The sequence below is a fragment of the Myxine glutinosa genome, chromosome 10 (genome assembly GCF_964187855.1).
Source record: "Myxine glutinosa chromosome 10, kmMyxGlut1.1, whole genome shotgun sequence".
NCBI classification, from domain to species: Eukaryota; Metazoa; Chordata; class Myxini; order Myxiniformes; family Myxinidae; genus Myxine; species Myxine glutinosa.
In genome coordinates, this window is record NC_136270.1 from 136,716,140 (window position 1) to 136,734,550 (window position 18,411).

The 18,411-nt window shown below is 44.0% G+C and overlaps 1 protein-coding gene across 1 annotated transcript in view; it reads left to right on the top strand.

Moving 5' to 3' along the window:
- LOC137433730 (ubiquitin carboxyl-terminal hydrolase 37) overlaps nucleotides 1-18,411 on the top strand; it is a 149,500-nt gene that overhangs the window by 45,146 nt on the left and 85,943 nt on the right. Inside the window, 3 exon segments of the mRNA XM_078786177.1 lie at nucleotides 5,643-5,818; nucleotides 7,608-7,682; nucleotides 16,244-16,317. Coding sequence (XP_078642303.1) covers nucleotides 5,643-5,818; nucleotides 7,608-7,682; nucleotides 16,244-16,317 — 325 coding nt within the window.

The window sequence follows — 18,411 nt, forward strand, 5'->3', positions numbered from 1 at the left end:
TGCCTTCTCTTCATCGCTTCGACCAACTTGCGGAGCATATCCCGAGATGACGTTCACCAAGAGCTTTCCAATCATCATTTTCACCATCATCAACCTATCACTCACTCTAGTCACACTCACCACACTGTCTACAAACTCCTCAGAAAACAGGACACCAACACCATTCACGCCCTCCAGGCACCCTTGCCACACAAACTTGTATTTCTGTCCCTGCCTACCCTTCACCAATCTCACACCACTTCCCTTCCATCTCGTCTCTTGCACACAACATATGTCCACTCTTCTTCTGACCAATACTTCCACCACTTCTCCTGATCTCCCTGTCATTGTCCCTACATTCCATGTCCCAAACCTCAGAAACCGATCTCCACTTCGGGCTGTACCCTGCCCATATGTAGTTGTAATTGTCATGGTTCTCTTTTTGAGGCGATGTTTTTATGGCCGGATGCCCTTCCTGACGCCAACCCTCTTAGTCGTCTCTTACATTGTCCATGCAGGGATATGTCAATCATTAATACGTTATTCCCAAATGGAGAGTTCTTTACAATGAACCATGTCTCAATTTTTTTCTATGCAGCGCTTTCGGAGTTATAGAGGTGCAATTTTTTTTCAGTTTTCCAAGATGGCGCACATACCACGTGACCTATGACATCATAATTATCATTTAAAAATTATACAGGAGTAGGTGCTCCTATGGTGAAAACTTCCTGTCAATTGGACCAACGGTTACAGAGCAAACGAGAACGGCACTCGGTAGAGGGCACACCTAAGCCAGGCTGAACAGTTTGTTTTGTATCCCAATGATAGGCCGGATCTGGATTTGGACCTGAACCAAAATCCAATCATTTCATCCTTGTGACATACACTACCTCTCTGCCAAATGTCATCCGAATCCATACACAACTTTTTGAGATATCTTGTTCACAGACAGACAGACAAACATACAGACAGGGGTGAAAACAAAACCTCCATCCACCTTCAGTGGCAGAGGTAATCATATTTATTCTGTGCGGACAAACAGACAGACAGACAAGCAAACGGACTGAAATGCATGTCCTCTCCTTCGGAGAGGGTAATAATGAGCGATTTCAAAATGGCTTGGTGGATGCATTCCATCAATGTATCGCTGAACTTGCTCAATGAATCATAATGTATCACATATCAATGATATCAATTAATTATCAATGTATCACAATGTATCACTGAATTTACCTTTTGTAATTTTTATGCCTCCGCTGACGAAGTCGCCAGAGTTATGTTTTCAGTTTGTCCGTCCGGCTGTCCGTCTGTCCGTCCCTGATAGGTTTTCGGCACCGCGATAACTTGAGAATGGCTGAAGGGATCTTAATCAAACTTGGTGCAGGTATGTATAATGAGGTAAAGATGAACTGATTAGATTTTGGGGTCACAAGGTCAAAGGTCAGAGGTCATATTTTGTAAAAATCCTGTTACCATGATAACTTGTTCTGTTGTTATCCCTGTTCTCTGCTGTTGTACTTGTGTGCTTCCCTCTCTCTCCCCATCCCGTCTCCCGCTCCCTTTTTTGTATGTTTTGTGTGTCTGGTTTTTTTTGTTTTTGTGATTGATGTTAGCTCTTATACGAGCCTCAATCTTGTATACAAAAAAAAACAAAAAAACTTGTGAACCAGTGATGAGATTCTGACCAAATTTGGTAGAATTTTGTAGAGCTAGCAGAAGTACCCGGCATTGCCGGGCGGGGGTGGGATGGGGGAAGGGGAGGGGAGGGGAAGGGAGGGGAACGGGGGGAGGGGAGGAGAGGGGGGAATGGGAGAAGAGGGGGGAATGGGAGGGAGAGGGGGGGAGGGGAAGGGGAGGACGGAGGACGGAGGGGGGAGGGGAGGGGAGGTAACATTAAATTACACACACACAAACTGTGTTTTATGTTCAATGGTCTGGCGGCGGGGATGGAACATCACGTGATCGCGCTGAGCGAATCAGCTCGCTGCTCTGCCACCGGCTAAGATTCCGTGTATAATATTCCTCGCTGAAAAAAAATATATGTGAAACATGCTACTATCTATGCTAAATCATGCTAATCATGCTAAAATCTATGCTACTTGCTGTGAGTTTATGGCGGCAAGGAACATCACGTGATCGCTCTGAGCGAATCAGCGCGCTGATCTGCCACCACCTCAGATTCCGTGTATAATATTCCTCGCTGAAAAAAAATATGGATCTAAAGATGAAAGAAAAAAAAACCTATGTGGTGTGAATGGCAATGTTCCTCGCTGAAATGTGAAAAAACGCAATCGCTTTTCGCTCTGAATTACGTGCGAACGCGTAACTGTGAGTTTATGGCGGCAAGGAACATCACGTGATCGCTCTGAGCGAATCAGCGCGCTGCTCTGCCACCGCCTCAGATTCCGTGCATAATATTCCTCGCTGAAATGCGCTGAGGTAAAAATATGGTAAAAAAATATTATGAAATAATTTTATTTAGGTCGGCCATGTTCTTCCTAGGCTCAATGGCCACGTCTATGCCAAATATCAAGCACGTGAGCCTCTCCGTTTAGGAGTCTATCGGTAACATCACACACACACACACACACACACACACACACACACACACACACACACACACATACACACACACACACACACACACACACACACACACACAGTGTTTTATATACAGACTTGGCATTTAATATGGAATAATTTTTTTTCTTGACTTGGGTTTAATTTCTGAACTCGGTATATCAATCTGGTGAGTTTCTTTTACGCTTCGGTGATTTCTTTGTTCAAAGAACCATGTCACTGATTGTCTGTCGCAGCAAGAAGTCAATAACAGGATTATATCACAGGTGGCGTGACAAAATGTATGGACAGGTACATTTGATGATTGGCTTCACAATCGGGTATATAAGGGTTGTTGCGTTCTGTATTAGTGGAAAACAACTGCTGCACGTCTACAAAAGTTATTGCCGCTTCCCCTGGAAATGGTCCGTCAACTCGACAATGCTGTTTGTCATTTAGTGGTGGCTTTACGAAATTCCGGCATGAAACAGCGTGCTATTGCTTGGCGGTATGGCATCACTCAAGGTCAGGTGTCAAAGATCCTGAAACGAAATGCTCAGAGGGGTGTCCCTACTCCAATACCGAGGCCAGGACGTCCCCGCAGAACCACAAGGAGGGATGATCGCCAGCTGCACCGGTTAGTCCGCAATGGCCGTACCAAGTCAGCTAATCGGCTTAGGGCTGAGTGGCAGCAACTGACAAATGTGCCTGTATCCAGAAGGCTAGTCGACCAACGACTGGTTCAAGCAGGCTATCGTGCCAGGCGTGCCCTGAGAAAGCCACGTCTGACCAGACAACACCACCAGCGCTGATTGCAGTGGGCCAGAGAGCACCGTCAATGGCAACAAAGGACACTGGAATCACGTGATCTTCAGTGACGAGTCTAGATTTCTGGTCTATCGTCAAGATGGCCGCGTCCGAGTGCACAGACAAGTGCATGAAGCCTACAACGAAGATTGTATAGTGCCAAGAGTCCAAGCTGGAGGTGGTGGGGTGACCGTTTGGGCTGCTTTTCATGCAGGGGGCAAAACTGACCTGGTTGTTCTGAATGGAAACCTGAACCAGTTCAAGCACAGGGCCATTCTGGAAGAAACATTGCTTCCATTTGTTCGTGCAGCCTTTCGAGGAAACTTTGTCTTCCAAGATGACAATGTACGGCCTCATCGTGCTCGCATGATCCAACACTTTCTTGCTGACCGTGGTGTAGAGCATATGGAGTGGTCTGCCATGTCCCCGGATATGAATCCGATCGAGAACTTGTGGGCAGAATTAACGCGTCAAATCGACAACTTGGACCAGCAGCCTGCCTCTGTGCGTGAATTGCAGCAGGCTATTGTAACTGCATGGCAAGCGATTCCTGTCCAAACCTTGGCAAATCTCGTGAACAGCATGCCTCAACGTGTACGTGCTCTCCTGAATGCTCGTGGGGGTTACACGAAGTACTGAAATGTAATTTTACTCTCCGTAATCCCAGTCGTAATTTAACTTTTGTTTTTGTTAAAAAGAATTTTGGCTAATGTGCAAAATAAAGAGATACTTCTGGAAAACGCACAGAAGTTTAACACAGTACTGTCCGTGAATTGAGTTCGATATCAGTTTACATCACTTTCAAGGACCAATTTATTTGCTTCGAAATGTCAAATGTGGTTTTTGTTTCTTTTAAAGGTCACATTAACAAAATCTAGAATAATTTCAACATAATTCCAATGAACTTTTGGTTCCAAGTCATCTTGAAAAGTAAGTTCACCCCCACAAAAAAAATATTCCATATTAAATGCCAAGTCTATATATAGATGATGTAAAGATGAACTGTTTAAATTGTGGGGTCAAAGGTCAAAGTCTGTAATCGGTTTATAACTTGAGAAAGGCTAAAGGGATCTAATTCAAACATGGTACAGATATGTATAGTGATGTAAAGATTAACTGATTAGATTTTGGGGTCCTGAGGTGAAAGGCCAAAGATCAGAGGTCATGTTAGGTAAAAATGTGATAACTTGTGAACAGCTGAATGGCTTTAAATCAAACTTTGTACAAGTATTATAATGATGTAATAATGTGGGCGGAGGCATATCGTTCGACGACATTATGTCGAAGTGTGTTGTTCTTGTTCTACAATAAAACGTTCAGATAGTCCACTTTTTTGAAACACCCTTTAATCGTAATAATAACTTCTTTTTTTTATAACAGGCTATAAACTCATGACCCCATCCCTGATCGTGATCTTTCTACCTCCATGAACCCCTACCCCCACTCTTACGTGCTTTACACAAAATGTGGTCACTCACAAGTCGCATGCAGTAAGTCATATATTTGACTTTAAATGCTTTTTATTTTGTGTTGACGTGTTCAGTCTTTCATAGCATTCTGAATGTTTATATGAGTATTATAGTTTTGATGTAAATATTTTTAAACTTAAAATCTCATCTTTGGCTTGTGGTTGTGGTAAATTGGATTTTGCAGCCCTTGGGGGACTTGTTTGAGGGTCAGACCTGTGGGTCTCTGATTATTCTCTCAGATTTAGTGTAGTTTGCCCACCATTGCTCTGATGGTGCTTGTATATTTATTTAAACGTTTTTTTAAAAATGATGAATTAATGAATGACTGATCGTTTTAAGGCCATTTTCCCCGCTAGAGCGGGGGTTGGCCTTGCGGGCCCCATGAGCTCATGGTTCCCTGTTTGAGGCAATGTTTTTTTTATGGCCGTATGCCTTTCCTGACGCCAACCCTTGGTCGCCTCTTACGATGCGCAGGGATACGGTGTACCTATTCTAATTTGGGGTTCACACCCGGGACCATTCATCCCAGCAAGCTGGTACTCAATTTGCCGACCTCGGAAGGATGACAGGCTGAGTCAACCCCCCTGGCGTTAATTCAACGATTGACCGGGATTCTAACTCAGGATCCTAGGATCCCAAGCCGGCACCCTAACCGCTAAGCCAACACCAGGCTAAATTTTAAAAAAATGATGGACATAACAAATTCATACAATTTATCATTTCTTGTGTTCTTCAACATATTAATTTTATTTCTGATTTTTCAAAGTTTCAGGATTCTTGTTTTTTGTTCCAGTTGTCAGCAGTTACATGTATGTTGTGGTTTCTTAGAGCCCTAACAAGCACCCAAGCATGGATGGGCAATCTGATGCGTTAAAGAGAGGGTTGAACACGGGTAGTCCACTTGGCACACCGAGCCGCTGTGCTTGGCAGTCTGGCCAGACGAGCCGGGGATTGAGAATGGGGTTGTCGACTTCGACCATACGCTCGCCCGTCGGCGAGAATCGGTACGGATATTTGCTTGTGCAAGAATATTTCCAAATTTCTTCTGGTGTGCATTTCTAATGCCGAGACATGTTTCTTTTGTTTTGTTTGGCCTCGATGGGCTGCTGCAGGATTATATGAAGAATGTTTTGGGATAAAGGGGAATGTTTAGGTGGTGGAAGTGCAGATGCTTGCGGTAATGTTAAAATGGTGATGCTTATTACCCCACATGCACAAAGCGAAAAGCAGGATTAAGCAAATGATTCACAGTCTAGCACTCTGTCCTTCTACAAACATAAGTTTATGATTGAGGAACAACTTAATTTCAATTTAATGTTATATTTTGAACATGAATCGGAAAACGAACCTGGAGTTTAACAGTACTTTGTCTCTGAATTTGTCTCGATTGCACAGTGTAGTGAGATTATTTTTATGATTATAAATATATAAATTTTATAAAAAGGGTTCAACCATGGCTCGTCTGCTGTGATTATGCGTGACACAAATGTCCCAACTTCAGCTTTAAAATGTTTGAGTAGTTCACTACAGGTTGTCTTCTGATTTTTCTTTGTGGATATCATTCAGCATTGAACGTATGCAACAAGCACAGACCATGGAATACCTATGATCCTCAATGATGGGTGTTTATTTCTATACAAAGTCGAGACTCGTGGAAGAGTTATAACACTGAACAGATCAGTATGCAACAGAACAAAAGGGATTGTAGAAAGATATTGGGGAAATACCAACAGCAGGGTTAAAGGACAAAATAGAGGGGAAACTTGGACAAATATGGGATGTGGGGAGGAATGAGGGGTAGGGGAGGACTTGTGGTGTGGATAAGATGGATACAGGAGGAAAAATCGGAAATTTGGAAGGAGGTGGGTTTGGGGTGGGGTGTTAATGGGGGAAGAAAATATCATGGTTTTGGATGGAAGATGGCCTGAGATGGTGGAGAACAGCTGTCTTGAAGACCTTGAGGGAAGGATGACATTGAAGAAAATGTGGAAGTCAATTCTACAGGGTTGTTGGTAGACTGTGTGAGCCCTGCAGAAATGGAAGCCTGGAGGGAGTGTTGGGGGAGGGGGATAAAGCACGGAAAGAGCAGAGGGAGCAAGACCAGGAAGGTGGCGGTAGACGTCGGAGACCACCGACCTTTCTCCGATAGGAATTACTGCTGGTTTTCCCATATCCACTGTTTCACACAAATCTTGTGGTGATGCCTCGATCATTTTGAATGAGCTCATTCACCTTGATATTCCTTTTCTGGTGTCACCGCAGTGGCCGCACTGTGATACTGTGCCTCTTCTTTGAGGACTGTTTTCCCACTCTTAAAATACTTTGCCCGCAGTTTAATTGTGATCACAGCAATGGTAAAGTCCCCGTATGCATTTTTCTGCTGCACATGTGTCCATATGATGTGTTCCCTGTGCAGTAAAATTTTAATTGATCACAGCGCTGTACTTTTTATGCACTTCAGAGTTTAGCAGCCATTATATGACTGATCGCAGTACCAGTCGAGCTTGATGGTCAGGAAATGCTTCTTTCTGGACTGATTTTGTTGCCTTCCTACGAGGGTAGACCTGGAATGAAATTGAATAACGCATTACTTTCATACCAAACGTCACGCAATGCTTTGGCATAATCTGAAATTATTTTGAAATTTTGCAAATTGTTGTTTATCCAATCTTTTCGCAAATTGATGCACCAGACATCATTGGTGGTGTCACAATATGATCAACGTCAGAATCTCTCTGTGTAAATTTGTCGCATACCTTACCAGTGGTCACCTATCATTTTCTTGTTTGTAAGGATTGAGAAGAGGAAGAGAGCTCTGACACCTGTGGACGAACTGAACGGTGATTATGCAAAAGAAAATGATTTAAGGTAATATTGTTTACTTTTTCTCTCGTGTTTAATGGAAATGCTTCCTAAATTGAGTTTTATATAGATGGATGCCACTTTCAGAAATGACATGTTTTCTGGTGTGAATGTTGTTGTAGATGTGATTTTGACAATTGTATCTTTCCATCGTTGTAACATTCTTCCCCAAATAATAGTCATCCATAGTCATCCATATATATTTGATTCAGAACTTAATATATCCTTTTAAATCAGAAAATAAATAGAAATGGAATTGACAAAGTTATTGACACCCCAGACTTAATATTTGGAAGCACGGCCTTTGGACAAAATAACTGCCGCGAAGCGCTTCCTAAAGCCATGAATGAGCTTCCTACACCTCTCTACTGGCAGTTTGTCCCACTCTTCTTGTGCAAACTGCTCCAGTTCTCCCAGATTTGAAGGGTGCCTTCTCCCAACTGCTGTTTTCAGATCTCCCCACAGGTGTTCAATGGGATTTAGATCTGGATTCATTGCTGGCCACTTCAGAGCAGTCCAGCGTTTTGTCTTCAACCATTCCTGGGTGCTTTTTGAAGTGTTTGGGGTCATTGTCCTGATGCAAGACCCATGACCTTCGAAGGAGACCCATCTGACACTGGGTTGAACATTGTGCTCCAAAATGCCTTGGTAATCTCCTGATTTCATGATGCCATGCACACAATCAAGGTACCCCAGTGCCAGAGGCAGCACAGCAACCCCAAAGCAACCCCTATGAACCTCCTCCATGTTTGACTGTTGACCCGAAAGACCCCGAAGATCCAAAAGCCTCAAAAGACCCCAAAGATCCAAAGGCCTCAAAAGACCCCAAAGATCCAAAAGCCTCAAAAGACCCCGAATATCCAAAAGCCTCAAAAGACCCCGAAGATCCAAAAGCCTCAAAAGACCACGAAGACCCTTAAAGACAATGATGACCCAAAAGACCACAAAGACGTCAAAGACCCAAAAGATCCCGAAGACCAAAAATACGTGGAAGACCCTTAAATACCCGGAAGACCCAAAATATCCTGAAGACCATGAAGACCCCAAAGATGCAAAAGATACACAATACCCAAAAGTCCCAGAAGACCCTGAAGACCCAAAATACACTGAAGACCCTGAAATGACCCTGAAGACCTGTATGACCCTTTAGACCCATTGATTGGGGTAAATGTCATAACTACAGCACATACAATGATGAATGATACCTTATTTAAGAACTCTTGGGTCTAAACAGCACATGCGGATGTTTAAATTGCTGTTATCGTGCATTCTCAAGTTGTATTAAATTTTGTTGCTCACGTGGTGTGTTGCTCATGCTCAGTCTTGGGTTTTTTATTTTTTTTTATTTGTTTTATTTGTATACAGAATCGAGGCTCGTGAAAGAGCTAACGTTTATCACACAAATTAATCAAACAGACAAACAAACAAAGTATACAAAAAGGGGAGCGGTAGACAAGATGAGGAGAGAAGGGGAAACACACAAACACAACATTTGAGAGCAGGGACATCGGGAGATGTGTGGGAGGTGAGAGGGCTTGGGGGGAGGAGGCGTGGGAAGGGGCGGTGGGAGAAGTATAAAACACAAGGACACCAAGGACTTCCAGGAAAGAAGTTGGTATTTCAAAAAAGTGGATTTGGGGTGAAATTAGCGGGGGTAGAAAAGATCATTGTTTTGGATGGGGGAAGATAAGAGATGGTGGTGAACAGCTGTTTTAAAGACCTGGAAGGGAGGAGTGGGATTGAAGAGAGTGAGGGAGTTTGTTCCAGAGGCGGGAGAAAAGAGGAATGAAGGAGTGAAGTTGAGCAGAGAGTCTTGATTTTGGCAGTTTAACCATAAGAGGGTTGCAGGCAGATCTTGTGCGACCTGTCGGAATATTTGGGGGACAGAGCCCAGAGAGAGCTGGGGGGGGGGCAAGGCCGGAGAGGAGTCGGTAGAAGACGGAAAGACCACCAACCAACCAACCTGCCTGCGGTGAGTGAGTGAAAGGCCCTTGGAGTTAGCTTCATCGCGGGAGATTCCAATGATTCTGAACGCTTTGGTTTCAACAGCGTGAAGACGAGCTAGGTGTGAGGCAGGAGCACCAGCCCAGAGGGGAGATCAGTATTCCATAGAGCTGCGGATGAAAGCCTTGTATGTGGTGAGGAGCTCAGGTGTGCCAAGGAAGGTCTTCGCACGACGGAGGATGCCCAGTCGGTGACTGGCTTTGGAGGCCAGATTTGAAATGTGGTTTTCCCAGGAAAGATCATGGCAGATAGTGAGACCCAAAAGCTTGAGTGACAGAACTTCTTGGAGGGGATTATTCAAAGGTTTGCACATATTAGGAATGGGTTTGCACATATACAGGAAAAAAAACAAACAAAAAAAACAGTCAATCTGCCTATATCAAAATCTATAAAATGAAAAAACTCATTTGGTGAAGCCGTCCATCCGTTTAGCCATGTGACTGACTTAATTAATATATTAATTACGCACCGTTTTAACGGTTGCATCCTGTGTATTAATTACATGGCGTCTATTAATTACTTTGGAATGTACCTTTCGACAATTTAGACTGCCAAGGCCCTTTGGACCTTTGAAGACCTTTGAGACACCGAAGATCCAAAAGACCCAACAGACCACAAAGACCCGAAGACCCCGAAAAACCCAAAAGACTACAAAGACCTCGAAGACCAAAATACCTGGAGGACTTAAAATACCTGTAGGACACAAAATATCTGAAAGACATTGAGCCAAAGACCCTTAAAGACCATGAACACCCAAAAGACCATACAACACAACAACATGCATTTTAAGGCCATTTTCCCTGCTAGAGTGGGGGTTAGCCTTGCGGTCCCCATGACAATCTTCTCCATTTTGCCCTATTTTCTGCAATGTTGCAGGACCGAAATTGTCTGCATCTCCCCTTGTTAACCCCCTTGCCCGCATTTCTTCTTCCACCACCTTCCACCATCCAAAACCGAAAAGACCATGAACACCCAAAAGACCTTGAACACCCAAAAGACCATGAACACCCAAAAGATCTGGAGGACCCCAAATACCATTTCGATGCCGAAGACCTTTTAGACCCAAAGGACACAGAGGAATTTCCATGGGCCCTTGCCATTATGCTGTCAAAGGACATTCCTGTGAAACTCTCGTTATATAAATTACCGGTCAAAAGTTTTAGAACACCTCAATTTTTCCAGTTTTATTGAAATTTAAGCAATTCAAGTCCAGTGAATAACCTGGAATGGTACAAAGGTAAGCAGTAAACTGCTCGAGGTTAAAAAAGAAGAAGTTTCGGTTAGCAAAAACGGGAAAATAATGTAAATTGCACAGTTATATTGTTTAAAAAAAAGGCCTTCTTCAGGGAACAAGTAATGGGTTAACAACTTACATCTGTTCTGCAGCAATGCAAGTAAATTAAGTCTTGAAAGTTGATGCAAACAATTCCGACAGGTGTCCCAACCTCTGGTGATTACTTGATTACAAACCTTCTGTCTGTATAAAAGCAGTATTGGAACAGACTGTTATTACACCCTCTGAAGCATTATTTGGACAATATTGCACTGCAGGAAGTAGTATATTGCTATCATAATGGTGAGAAAAAGGCAATTAACAAAGGAAGACAGACAGACCATTATAACCCTTAAAAGTGTAGGTCTTTCCTTTAGAGAAATTGCAAAGAAAGCCAAGATGTCGGTGAGTACAATTTCCTACACCATCAAAAGGCACTTGGAAACTGGAGGAAACTCTGACAGGAAGAGGTCTGGCAGACCCAAAGCCACAACAGAATCAGAAGACAAGTTTCTGAGAGTCAACAGCTTGCTTGACAGGCGGCTCACAGGACAACAGCTTCAAGCACAGCTTCAAGCACAGCTTCAAGCACAGCTTAACACTGGTCGAAGTAAGCAAGTCTCAGTTTCAACTGTGAAGAGAAGACTTCGAGCTGCAGGTTTGACAGGTCGAGTGGTAGTAAGAAATCTATTGCGAAGATGGCAAAATAAGAAAAAGAGGCCTGCCTGGGCCATGAAACACCGCCAGTGGACTACTGAAGACTGCAAGAAGGTCTTATGGACCGATAAATCAAAATTTGAAATCTTTGCTGGAAAGTGGTTTTCCCAAGAAAGATCATGGCAGATATTGAGACCCAAAAGCTTGAGTGACGCAACTTCTTTGAGAGGATTGTTCAGAAAGTAGATGGGAGGGTTGTCCAGTCGGTCTTTTCTGAGACACATCATGAGAGAGATTTGTCAGGATTGAAAGACTTGTTCCACTTGTTTGACCAGTCTGTTATTTTGTCCAGGTCTGCAGAGAGTGAGGAGGCTGCAGACTGCCGATCTGAGGGATGAGGAATGGAGCGGTCGAGTGGAGTCATCAGCAAAGAGATGGAGAGGATTTTCAAGAGAGCCAGAGAGATCATTGATGAAGACCAGAAAAAGCACAGGGCCCGGAACACTGCCTTGGGGAACTCCAGCCTGAACAGGAAGGGAGATGAGAACAACCCATTCAAGGCCACACGTTGACTACGACTAGAGAGGAAGTCCGCAAGCCATGCGTTGAGATTTCCATGGATACCATAGGAGGAGAGTTTGGTGAGCAGAGTGGGGTGCCAAACTGCATCAAAGGCACGTGATATGTCAAGGGAGACTGCTCTAATTTCCTGTTTGGCATTGAAGACCTCCATCCATTGTTGAGACAGCAGAAGCAGCATGTCCAGAGTGGAGTGACCTAGTCTGAAACCAAATTGATGATCAGAGATCAAGCCATTGGAGAAGAGGACGGATTTGATATCCGAAGCAATGATGGATTCCATGACTTTGCTGATAATTGGGAGAAGGCTGATTGGTCTGTAGTTGCAAGGATCTGTTTTTGCACCCTTTTTGTGTAAAGCGGTAATGTTGGCTGATTTCCAAGCTGATGGCAGATGACTTTGAGCAAAAGAGAGGGTGAAGAGAACAGAGGGAGGCTGTGAAAGTGCGTCAGAGCAGGATTTTAGGACCCATGGGCTGATGCCGTCTGGTCCAGTTGCAGAATCGGAGTCCAGGATTGACAGAAACTTCTCCACCTTGTCAGGAGAGAAGGACACAGAGTCCAGGAGCAGCTTGGTACGACTGGTATGTTGGGTTCAGAGAGGGACGGGTTCCGGACACAAGATTTTGAGGCAAACAGTTGAGGCATTCAGCTTTTTCACGTGCGGAGTTAGCTGTGTAGCCATTTGAGGTAAGGGAGGGGATGGAAGGGGAACAAACACCAGAAGCAGATTTGACCAGACGCCACCTGGATTTGGAAGAGGGAGACAGGTTTGAGAGTGAAGAGATATTGTTTCCTGGCTCTCCTGAGGGTGAGCACACACTTGTTCCGGGCTTTGTGAAAGGAAATTAGATTTCCTTCCGTTGGATTTGCCTTCCAGGAGGTGAAGGCAAGTTGTTTCAGGGCAACTGCCTCACCACAAGATTCCGTGTACCATGGGCGGGAGGAAGGGTATGACAACTGAAGACGAGATGGGATAAATCTGTGCATGAGAGAGAGCAATTTACTTTGGAAGAATTCCCAGGATGAGTTGATGTCAGAGGCAGTAGAGATGGGAGACCAGTCCAGATGATTGATGGCTGCTTGAAGACCGTGCCAGTTGGCCTGAGTGAAATGCCAGACTCGTCGACGCTGAGGAGGCTCTCTGAGAATGGCCAGAGAGATGTCCACTTTAACAAATATATTATGGTCAGATGAACCGATTGGAGCAGAAGAAGAGCAGCAGACATTTGCAGGGAAGTTTGTCATAACCAAATCTAGAAGAGAAGATGCTCCGTTGACTGAGATCCGGGTTGGGAAATTGACAGATTGTGTCAGTCCCAACGAGTCGTAGAAGTCCTTAGCTGAGGAGCCATGGCTGGTGCAAGAGGTACCCACACACAGCCAGCTGGCATGATGACAATTGAAATCACCACATATGAGGAAGAGAGAGTTAGTATGAGTTGATATAGGTTGGTCCATATTATCAGACAGCGAGATGTAGATGGAGTCTTCACTGTTTGGTGGACGGTACAACACACATATGAACAAAATGTGGGAGCGAAGGCGAAGCTGTAGCCTGAGGTACTCCTGGGGTGATGTGGGGAGAGGGCAGTGCAGGGAGAGTGAGGAAGAGTTTTTGATAAAGATAGCAACCCCACCTCCAGGACGAGGCTCAGGTCTATCATACCGGGGGAGGGAGTAACCTGGGAGAGATATTAAGGAATCAGAGACATCATGAAGGAGGAAAGTTTCTGTTAAGCAGGTCAAGTCTGGTTTGTCAGAAGCAACCTGTACGTCGAGATTAGTGAAGTTTGAGCGAAGGCTCCGGATGTTTGAGGTACATACCGTTAATGAACTAAGTCGTTCGGTCGACCTCCGCTTCCGGTTTTTGCCCGTGAGGTTCTGTGTTTTCCAAGATCTCCACCATCTCAATGCTAGCAAAGTTAAGTAATTGTTCCCATTTGTATTTTTGTCAAAACTGTATTTTTATTTTACGGTGTGTGTACCTACTGTGTGTCTTTCGGAAGATCTCGGTGTAAATCGTGCATACCTGTATAATATTGTCAGTTATTTCCTGCCATGTTTTTGAGGCCTGGTCTTTTAAGTTTCCTGCCTTGAGGCCTTGTTGTCTTCTCTCAGTGGTCGTTTGTGGTCAATTTACTTTCGTTCTCTCAGTTTTTCCCCAGTCGTCTTTTCACCCCATACTTCCCCGAACATCTTACCCTTTTTTTCTTTTTTTTAAAAATAAATACTGAATCGAGGCTCGTGAAAGAGCTAACATTTATTTCACAAACAAATCGACCAGACAAACAAAATATACTAAAAGAGGGAGCGGAAGACAAGATGGGGAGAGAACGGGAAGCTCACAACCACAACATTTGAGAGCAGGGAGAAGTGTGGGAGGGAGAGGGCTTGGGGGGAGGAGGCGTGGGAAGTGGGGGGGGGGGGGGGGGGGGGAGAGGTATAAAACAAGGGGACCGAAATTAGTGGGGGTAGAAAAGATCAAGGTTTTGGATGGGGGAGGATAAGAGATGGTGGTGAACAGCTGTTTTAAAGACCTGGAGGGTGGAGTGGGAATTACCCTTTGTTTAAAATATTAATTAAAAATAAAATATGTGTATTATTTCCTTCTTTGTTTGAGTTCGTTCGTTCTTCGACCACGTGTTTCACCCCCATTTCTCCAGATAGTTTTCACGGTTTAGTTTAAAAATGTTTAAACTTTCCCCTGAACTGTTGTGTTCTGTCGTATATTATAACACATTTTTCTTCTTCTTCTTTAAAAGTTGCTTTCGACTTGCTCACCAAATCTCTTCATTTCAAATAAAAATTCCATCTCTTACAATTCTTCCTTCATACATTGCCGAAACTCACCTGCATTCCACCCCTCCAACGTTTGCAAACGGATCTCTGACTCTAAAATCACAAGAAACTCATTTTGCAATAAATGTTCATTTTCCATGAACCGTCCAACACTTTCTAAAATCCAAACTCATCCCTCCCCTCCTAATCTCCCCCATCACCCATCCCTTTCAAATCTCCACCCTTGCCCCTTCCCTCCTAAACTCCCTCCTCACTGCTCCCCTCCTAAACTCCCTCCTCTCCTCCTGAACTCCCCCCTCGCCCCTCCCCTCCTAAACTCCCTCCTCACCCTTGCCCCTCCCCTCCCAAACTCCCGCCTCGCCTCTCCCCTCCCAAACTCCCGCCTCACCTCTCCCCTTCTAAACTTCCTCCTCACCCCTCCCCTCTCAAACTCCCCCCTCAAACTTCCCTTAGGCAGCGTGGTGGAACCGGGTCATCTGCTCATCTATATATAAATACAAATTGCATGATTGTGTCTGAATGGGGTAAACTTTGTAACTACAGCACCTACAATGATGAATTGTACCTCATTTAAGAGCCCTTGGGTCCGTACATTGCATATGGAGGTTTACAAATGCCAAAATTCATGCATTTCCCATTTTTTTGCATGTTATTGCACATGCGGTGTATATACATACTCAGTCGTTGTTTCGTACACGTACTGGAAGTTTAAACACAAAAAAGCTTCCTGTTATGAAGAAAACCTCAACCCATTCAGTCAATTCTGTCAATGTATTGATTTGGAAATTATCCTTCCATCGATTTACTTCACTGAGAAACCTTATCAGCGGAATGCGGCACCTCTACTTGCTTTGACATGTAAAATTAAGGACTCTGTCTGCAGTATGCTAGGTGGAAGTATTAACGAAGGAAAAGCTTGGGCTTGTCTGCACACTTGTGCTTTTAGGTTGTTTGATATGCAAATTGCATGCAATCTGCAGTAAAGGTGGTGTTTATATCTTTATATTCCGTGTGTATATACCAGTGTGTTGAAAAAGGTACAAAAGCAGCCGGTTATGTTGGTCATGTTTGCTCTTGTTTATCGTATCTACCTTTCTTTATCAGACTTGCTTTTCTCCGTATTTGGGTGCTACATTTATGCATATTTGTACAAGCTGAGGTTTGGGGAGGTACAACATTTGTTTGTCGAGAATGCGAGTAAAACATCTGTAGTAGCGGTACCTTGTGGTTACACGTGGTGTTATGTTTGCAGATGTCCAAACTACAAATCAAGTACCCCTCGTTCTTCTGGTGAACAGGCGAGGAAGATGCAGGAAGACGTGAAAGGTGGCGTGCATGGCACCATGTCACGTGATGTGTTTACACTGCCCTCATGATGACTTCTGCCTTTTGTGCCTAATGGCGTGCACGTCTGAAACTTAATTTATATTAATTTGGCTTTTTTGTATTTTTCTTATAAATTATTTGATCCCGACCTTCTACTGAAGTCTCTTTATACAGGGTGTTCCAAAAAAACCTGGACAACTTTGGTTAATATATTTAGTACCGCAAATGATACAATGATACCCTTTGTCTCATATGATACAGAAACTCATAAAGTTTGCTTTATTTTCAGGTGTGATAGTTTAATGTAAATTAAAATGGCAACTCCACAGGAAAAAGCTCAGTATGTCGAATGGTTCATCGAGATGACATCCCACACAAGTTCAGCGTAATTTACATACAGGGTATGGATGCAATCTGCCATCGTGGAATAGTATCAGAGTGGGTACATGAGGTTTAAGAAGACTGGAAATTGTCAGAAACAGAAAATTATCGGTCGACCAATCACAATTGCAGCAGATGTTGAACGAGTGCATGAATCATTTCAACAAAGTCCCAGAAAATCAATGTGACGTGTATCCATATAACTGGGACTAACAACCCCCACTGCACACAGGATTTTGCATCCAGAGAACTGGGACTACCAACCAGCACTCATCTCACCCCTCAGATCCAGGATTTTGCATCTACAGAACTGGGACTACCAACCACCACTGTACACAGGATTTGCATACATATAACTGGGACGATCAACCACCACTGTACACAGGATTTGCATACATATAACTGGGACTATCAACCACCACTGTATACAGGATTTACATCCAGAGAACTGGGATTACCAACTACCACCGTATACAGGATTTACATCCAGAGAACTGGGATTACCAACCACCACCGTATACAGGATTTGCATCCAGAGAACTGAGACTACCAACCACCACCATACACAGGATTTGCATCCAGAGAACTGGGACTATCAACCACCACTGTACACAGGATTTTGCATCCAGGTAACTGAGACTATCAACCACCTCTGTGCACAGGGTTTTGTATCCAGAGAACTGGGACTACCAACCACCACTTTACACAGGATTTTGCATCCAGAGAACTGGGACTACCAACCACCACTGTACATAGGATTTTGCATCCAGAGAACTGGGACTACCAACCACCACTGTACACAGGATTTGTCTCCAGAGAATTGGGACTACCAACCACCACTGTACACAGGATTTGCCTCCAGAGAACTGGGACTACCAACCACCACTGCACACAGGATTTTGCATCCAGAGAACTGGGACTACCAACTACCACTGTACACAGGATTTGCCTCCAGAGAACTGGGACTACCATCCACAACTGTACACAGGATTTTACATAAAAAGATTTTTAGCCGATAAGGTGCCGATTCTGCAGGAAGTCAATCCAAATGATGGTCCCAAAAGCAAGGCATTTGCCTTGGAAATGCTCAGTCGCGTATACGATGATGAAGATTACCTGAAAAAGATCATGTTCACAGACACGAAGTTTGCTTTCATGTATCTGGGCAGTTCAACCAATGTGAGGATCTGGGGCTCTGAGAACCCTCAGGCAGTCATTGAACACATATGCAACAGTCCAAAGGTCAATGTGTGGTGTGGCCTTCTCCATGATCGCTTGCTGCATCCGTTTTTATTTCTGTCGGATACAATGACCTCAACAATTTACATGAACATGGCTTTCTCAAGGATTTGCCTTCCAACTGATTAAAGACCTGCAACCCGATATCATTTTTTCAACAGGATGGTGCTACCCCTCATTAGGCCTTTAGTTGTTCAACTGTCCTGAAAGAAATTTCCAGGTCACTGGATTCGCCGAGACGGACAAACCACCTTGCCCACACGATCACGACATAACCCCTTGATTTTTGTATTTTTTTTTTCTGTGAGGTTTGTCAAAGAAGTTGTCTGCAACACCAAGGTGCCAAACCTGCAGGATCTTTGTTCTCAGATCACAGCTACATGCGCAGTGGTGGACGCAAACATGCTGAACCAAACATGGCAAGAACTCGTGTACCACCTTGATGTCCTGCGTTCGACAAACGGAGCTCACATT